This window comes from Salmo salar, chromosome ssa22 (assembly GCF_905237065.1).
Source record: "Salmo salar chromosome ssa22, Ssal_v3.1, whole genome shotgun sequence".
In the NCBI taxonomy this organism is placed as follows: domain Eukaryota; kingdom Metazoa; phylum Chordata; class Actinopteri; order Salmoniformes; family Salmonidae; genus Salmo; species Salmo salar.
Window position 1 is genome coordinate 34,011,577 of NC_059463.1, and position 6,880 is coordinate 34,018,456.

General features: G+C 47.5%; 1 protein-coding gene across 1 annotated transcript in view; it reads left to right on the top strand.

The window, feature by feature from the left end:
* LOC106583285 (E3 ubiquitin-protein ligase MARCHF9) overlaps window positions 1-4,648 on the top strand; it is a 32,098-nt gene extending 27,450 nt beyond the window's left edge. Inside the window, exons 2-4 of the mRNA XM_014167261.2 lie at window positions 2,360-2,515; window positions 2,869-3,061; window positions 3,729-4,648. Of these exons, the coding sequence (XP_014022736.1) occupies window positions 2,360-2,515; window positions 2,869-3,061; window positions 3,729-4,066 (687 nt within the window). The 3' untranslated portion in view covers window positions 4,067-4,648. The remainder of the gene's footprint in view (window positions 1-2,359; window positions 2,516-2,868; window positions 3,062-3,728) is intronic.
* Window positions 4,649-6,880: the final 2,232 nt, after the last annotated feature.

The following is a 6,880-nucleotide window of genomic DNA, read 5'->3' on the forward strand; positions in this document are numbered from 1 at the left end:
CCCAACACACCTCCAGGCTGTGTAAGGGCTATTTGACCAAGAAGGAGAGTGATGGAGTGCTGCATCAGATGACCTGACCTCCACAATTTCTGACCTCAACCAAATTGAGATGGTTTGGGATGAGTTGGGGTGCAGAGTGAAGGAAAAGCAGCCAACAAGTGCTCTGCATATGTGGGAACTCCTTCAAGACTGTTGGAAAAGCATTCCAGGTGAAGCTGGTTGAGAGAATGCCAAGAGTGTGCAAAGCTGTCATCAAGGCAAAGGGTGGCTTTTTGAAAAATCTCAAATATAACACTTTTTTGGTTACTACATGATTCCATATGTGTTATTTCATAGTTTTGATGTCTCCACTATTATTCTACAATGTAGAAAATCAGGGGACGTCCTGACAACTGACAACTGATGCACAAATGTTTTTGCGAAGTTCCCATGAAACGTGTCTAGAACTTTAATATTTTACGTTCTGAGAACATGGCAACCATGTTCTATCTACACTATATATACAAAAGTATGTGGACATCCCTTCAAATTAGTGGATTCGGCTATTTCAGCCACACCCATTTCTGACAGATATATAAAATTGGGCACACTGCTATGCAATCTCCAATCTCCAAGCTCCGTGACTTTCAAAGTGGCACGTTCATAGGATGCCACATTTCCAACAAGTCCGTTCGTCCTATTGTTGCCCTGCTAAAGCTGCCCCAGTCAACTGTAAGTGCTGTTATTGTGAAGTGGAAAAAACTAGGAGCAACAATGGCTCAGCAACAAAGTGATATTCCAAATAAGCTCACAGAACGGGACCGGCGAGTGCTGAAGTGCGTAGTGCGTCTCTCCTTGGAGGCAACACTCACTACCAAGTTCCAAACTGCCTCTGGAAGCAACGTAAGCACAATAAATGTTTGTTGGGAGCTTCATGAATTGGGTTTCCATGCCCGAGCAGCCGCACACAAGTCTAAGATCACCATGCGCAATGCCAAGTGACGGCCGGAGTGGTGTAAAGCTCGCCATTGGACTGTGGAGCAGTGGAAATGCGTTCTCTGGAGTGATGAATCACGCTTCACCAACTGGCAGTTGGGTGAATCTGGGTTTAGCGGAATCTGGGTTTGGCGGATGCTAGGAGAACACTACCTGCCCCAATTTGCCACCTGTAAAGTTTGGTGGAGGAGGAATAATGGTTTGGGGCTGTTTTTCATGGTTCGAGCTAGGCCCCTTAGTCCCAGTGAAGGAAAATCTTAACGCTACAGCATACAATTACATTCTAGACAATTCTGTGCTTCCAACTTTGTGGCAACAGTTTGGGGAAGGCCCTTTCCTGTTCCAGGATGACAATGCCCCCGTGCACAAAGCGAGGTCCATATAGAAATCGTTTGTCGAGATCGGTGTGGAAGAACTTGACTGGCCTGCACAGAGCCCTGACCTCAACCCCATCAAACACCTTTGGGATGAATTGGAACGCTGACTGTGAGCCAGGCCTAATCGCCCAACATCTGTGTCCGACCTCACTAATGCTCTTTTGGCTGAATGGAAGCAAGTCCCCGCAGCAATGTTCCAACATCTAGTGGAAAGCCTTCCTAAAAGAGAGGAGGCTGTTTATAGCAGCAAAGAGGGGACCAACTCCATATTAATGTCCATGATTTTGTAATGAGATGTTCGACGAGCAGGTGTCCACATACTTTATTAGTGTATGTCTGTGACGTTGATGGAATATTCTCCTAACACTTAGAAAACTGGACACAGGAGTGTTCTTGCAACGTCCCATAAAATGTCTACGACATTAATGTTGTTTATTCTGAGAACATTGTAACCACATTCTAGATAAGTTATATAGAAAGGTTCTCAGAAGGTTTTTGCTAACATAGATAGAATGTTCCCTTAACAATTGCTAAACTGGACACTCAAACAGTAGGGGAATATTATAGGTAACATTACAAAAATGTTCTCTCTCCCTAGAATTCACAGGAAGTTGGTGGCACCTTGGGGAGGACGGGGTCATAGTAATGGCTGCAATGGAATTAATGGAATGGTATCGAACTCATAAAACACATGGTTTCCATTCCATTCACTCCATTCCAGCCATTATTATGAGGTGTCCTCCCTTCAGCAGCCTCCTGTGCTAGAATTGTTAGCTGGGTAGTGCTTGGTCCCAGGGTTTGCAGGCTTATAGCAACCCTTTACTAACAGACTGGATTCAACAAATCTAGTAATCATCCACAACATGCTTAGCTGAATCAGGTATTCTAGTGCTGGTATGGATGAAAAGTCTAAGATCAAAATATTGGAGTTGTTGCCCATGCCTTCAGGAGATATATAGAGAGATTTAACAGAAGACTGTCTCTGTTTCCTTCTCTGTCTCCTGCAGGGGGAGTTGCTGAGCCCATGTCGCTGTGACGGCTCTGTGCGCTGTACCCACCAGCCCTGCCTCATCCGCTGGATCAGCGAGAGAGGCTCCTGGAGCTGTGAGCTCTGCTACTTCAAGTACCAGGTCCTTGCCATCAGCACCAAGAACCCACTGCAGGTACAGTGTGTGTCTGTGTGTGTATGCGTGTGTGCTTGCGTGTTTTTGTGTCTACAAGTACTGCCCCGTACCTCAGGCGTTCCATATCAAATCTGATGTTTTGTGTGGATGCTAAGCATATCGTCCCACTCGAATGCTCCCAAAATACTTACAAATATAACAAAACAAATCTTCTTGCCTGTGGCTGCATGACATCAGTGTACAGATAATTATCTCCACCAAAAAGACACACATTGATCCGCCGCCTCCCCTCTCTCCCTCCAACACCCCTCTTTGTCTCTATCCTTGTCCCTTTATCTATCTCTAACTCTCTCTCTGTCTCTCCCCCTCAACCTCCCCCTCACTCTCTCCAGTGGCAAGCCATCTCTCTGACGGTGATAGAGAAGGTGCAGATAGCAGCCATCATCCTGGGTTCTCTGTTCCTCATCGCCAGCATCTCCTGGCTGGTGTGGTCGTCCTTCAGCCCCTCGGCCAAGTGGCAGCGCCAGGACCTGCTCTTCCAGATCTGCTATGGCATGTACGGCTTCATGGATATCGTTTGCATAGGTGAGCTAGACGGTTCTATGACGTAGACCTCACCGACATACTATCAAAGATAAACATACAGTTTTGTGATTGCAATTGCAGGTATGATGTGTAGAGTTGCGTATGAAAAGAAAGGAGAATACTTCCATGCTCCCAGAGTTTGAATGTAGGAATGGTGGTTGAAACATTCCAGTGTTCCAGTAAGACTTGAGGTGTGTGTGTTAGAGAGTGTAAGTGAGTGAGAGCAATTTGTTTGTTTTGGTCTTTGTTTCTCAGAGAGATCGTAGCCTGTGTGATATGTCTCAGCTGAAAATGTACAGCCACTTCTGAAGTGCCTTGAACATCCAGACTGTTTAAATATTTACAGCACACTTGTGCAAAGGTAGCCTATGATCATTTCTGCTTGAAAGTGTTTTTTTCTTATTTTCTCTCCCGTCTCTGTCTTTCTCTGTGTCCTTTCATCTGTTTCCCTCTTTGTCTGGCCATTCACATTCTGTAATCTTTCACCTCTCTCTGTCTGCTTGCCTCCCTCCATCTCTCTTCTATTCACTAACTCTCTTTCTCCTACCATTTGTATCACTCATACTTCTCTCACTGTCATACCTGTGCTCTCTCTCTTCTCCCTCTTTCTCGCACTCTCTCTCTTACTCCTCCCTACTTTTCATGTCTGTCTGGATTCTCTCTCCAGGCCTTATAATCCACGAGGGATCGTCAGTATACCGGATCTTTAAGCGCTGGCAGGCAGTGAACCAGCAGTGGAAAGTACTGAACTATGAGAAAGCCAAGGACCTGGGCGACCCCGTCAGCTCCAGCGGCAAGGGTGGGGGGCGTGGGGGTCGAAACCCTCCCCACGAAACCCTCCCCACGGCTGACAGGGTGGGCCGGACAGGCCAGCGTGTTAGGACTATTCTCAACCACCACTGTGGCTACACCATTCTGCACATCCTCAGCCAGCTGAGGCCCAGTAACCCTCGCATCAGAGCCACATCCAACCGCGAGGTGGTCATGAGGGTCACCACCGTATGAGACCGGACCCCGCGGGGGAGGGGGCAACAAACACAAGGGCGTGGATGCAGACGTCCTGCTCCTGATAAACCCACCCTATGGACACGAGGGGGGGGGGAGAGCAGCACAGTTAAAGTTACAGTCACAGACAGTAGGACAAAATCATGAATAAAAAATGTAAAAAGAAAAAAAGAAACAGCTGGAGGACTTTCTTTCACCAGCTGAATTACATAAAGCATTGTCATTATTCCTGTTCGTCTGTTTTCTAAGGAAAAATTGCAAGTATTGTTATTGATTTAGATTTTATAATCGAGAGCAGGTTAAGGAGGAAAAATGGAAAGGGACAATTTCTTACATCTGCCCCCCTCCTCAACCCCCCCTCTCTCTCCTCAAGGTGTCTGTGACAGACATTCTCTGTCCACCTGTAACACCTGAAGTGTCCCTGTGGCGCAAAGCATACTGGGAACCACCTAAAGAATGAGCAAAAAAGTGCAATAAAACAGTTTAAAGAGATATGATTGACATAACAAAATAAATGAGATTCCAACATTACAATTCATCTTCTGCAATAAAGAAACATGTACATGACATGGTGAACCCCAATATGATGTCACAGCTTTATTGTACACAATGTTTGATATTAATATTGTATGTTGTTCTGATTTCTTCATTTACTGTGTGAAGTTGTGTGATTGGTACCTGGGAATATTTGAGTATTTGTTGAGGTTAACAATACAAGCTAGCTAAATATCAATAATTAGAGTTGATCAACTGGAACAGATTTTTGTTGTTCATGGTTTGAAATATAGGCCTGGCAATGCTGAGAAAATGTTCTTGACAGCGCTACAAACGGCTATATCAGACCACGAATACAGGACTTTTAAAGGCATAGTGCACTCATCATTCTTTTTATTATAATTGTTTTATTTACAATTTTTCAGGGGGTTCTGCAGCACCTTCAGCACCCTTACTTTCCGGGGCTATGTGCTTACCTCCATCACCTGGAATTGACATGGAATCAGAGCCCCATCTGCAAATGGGTATGGTAAGTATTCAAGTGCAGAATGGTGTGTATGATATTATGGCCTTTCACAACAGAAATGTTGATGCTTTGTTAACCCTCTATTACATTTTTTACATTTTACATTTTAGCCATTTAGCAGACGCTCTTATCCAGAGCGACTTACAAATTGGTGCATTCACCTATAATATCCAGTGGAACAACCACTTTACAATAGTGCATCTAAATCTTTTAAGGGGGGGTCGAAGGATTACCTTATCCTAACCCAGGTATTCCTTGAAGAGGTGGGGTTTCAGGTGTCTCCGGAAGGTGGTGATTGACTCCGCTGTCCTGGCGTCGTGAGGGAGCTTGTTCCACCATTGGGGTGCCAGAGCAGCGAACAGTTTTGACTGGGCTGAGCGGGAACTGTGCTTCCTCAGAGGTAGGGAGGCGAGCAGGCCAGAGGTGGATGAACGGAGTGCCCTTGTTTGGGTGTAGGGCCTGATCAGAGCCTGAAGGTACGGAGGTGCCGTTCCCCTAACAGCTCCGTAGGCAAGCACCATGGTCTTGTAGCGGATGCGAGCTTCGACTGGAAGCCAGTGGAGAGAGCGGAGGAGCGGGGTGGCGTGAGAGAACTTGGGAAGGTTGAACACCAGACGGGCTGCGGCGTTCTGGATGAGTTGTAGGGGTTTAATGGCACAGGCAGGGAGCCCAGCCAACAGCGAGTTGCAGTAATCCAGACGGGAGATGACAAGTGCCTGGATTAGGACCTGCGCCGCTTCCTGTGTGAGGCAGGGTCGTACTCTGCGAATGTTGTAGAGCATGAACCTGCAGGATCGGGTCACCGCCTTGATGTTGGTGGAGAACGACAGGGTGTTGTCCAGGGTCACGCCAAGGCTCTTAGCACTCTGGGAGGAGGACACAAGGGAGTTGTCAACCGTGATGGCGAGATCATGGAACGGGCAGTCCTTCCCCGGGAGGAAGAGCAGCTCCGTCTTGCCGAGGTTCAGCTTGAGGTGGTGATCCGTCATCCACACTGATATGTCTGCCAGACATGCAGAGATGCGATTCGCCACCTGGTTGTCAGAAGGGGGAAAGGAGAAGATTAATTGTGTGTCATCTGCATAGCAATGATATGAGAGACCATGTGAGGATATGACAGAGCCAAGTGACTTGGTGTATAGCGAGAATAGGAGTGGGCCAAGAACAGAGCCCTGGGGGACACCAGTGGTGAGAGCACGTGGTGCGGAGACAGATTCTCGCCACGCCACCTGGTAGGAGCGACCTGTCAGGTAGGACGCAATCCAAGCGTGCGCGGTGCCAGAGATGCCCAGCTCGGAGAGGGTGGAGAGGAGGATCTGATGGTTCACGGTATCAAAGGCAGCAGATAGGTCTAGAAGGATGAGAGCAGAGGAGAGAGAGTTAGCTTTAGCAGTGCGGAGAGCCTCCGTGACACAGAGAAGAGCAGTCTCAGTTGAATGCCCAGTCTTGAAACCTGACTGATTAGGATCAAGAAGGTCATTCTGAGAGAGATAGCAAGAGAGCTGGCCAAGCACGGCGCGTTCAAGAGTTTTGGAGAGAAAGGAAAGAAGGGATACTGGCCTGTAGTTGTTGACATCGGAGGGGTCGAGTGTAGGTTTTTTTCAGAAGGGGTGCAACTCTCGCTCTCTTGAAGACGGAAGGGACGTAGCCAGCGGTCAAGGATGCGTTGATGAGCGAGGTGAGGTAGGGGAGAAGGTCTCCGGAAATGGTCTGGAGAAGAGAGGAGGGGATAGGGTCAAGTGGGCAGGTTGTTGGGCGGCCGGCCGTCACAAGACGCGAGATTTCATCTGGAG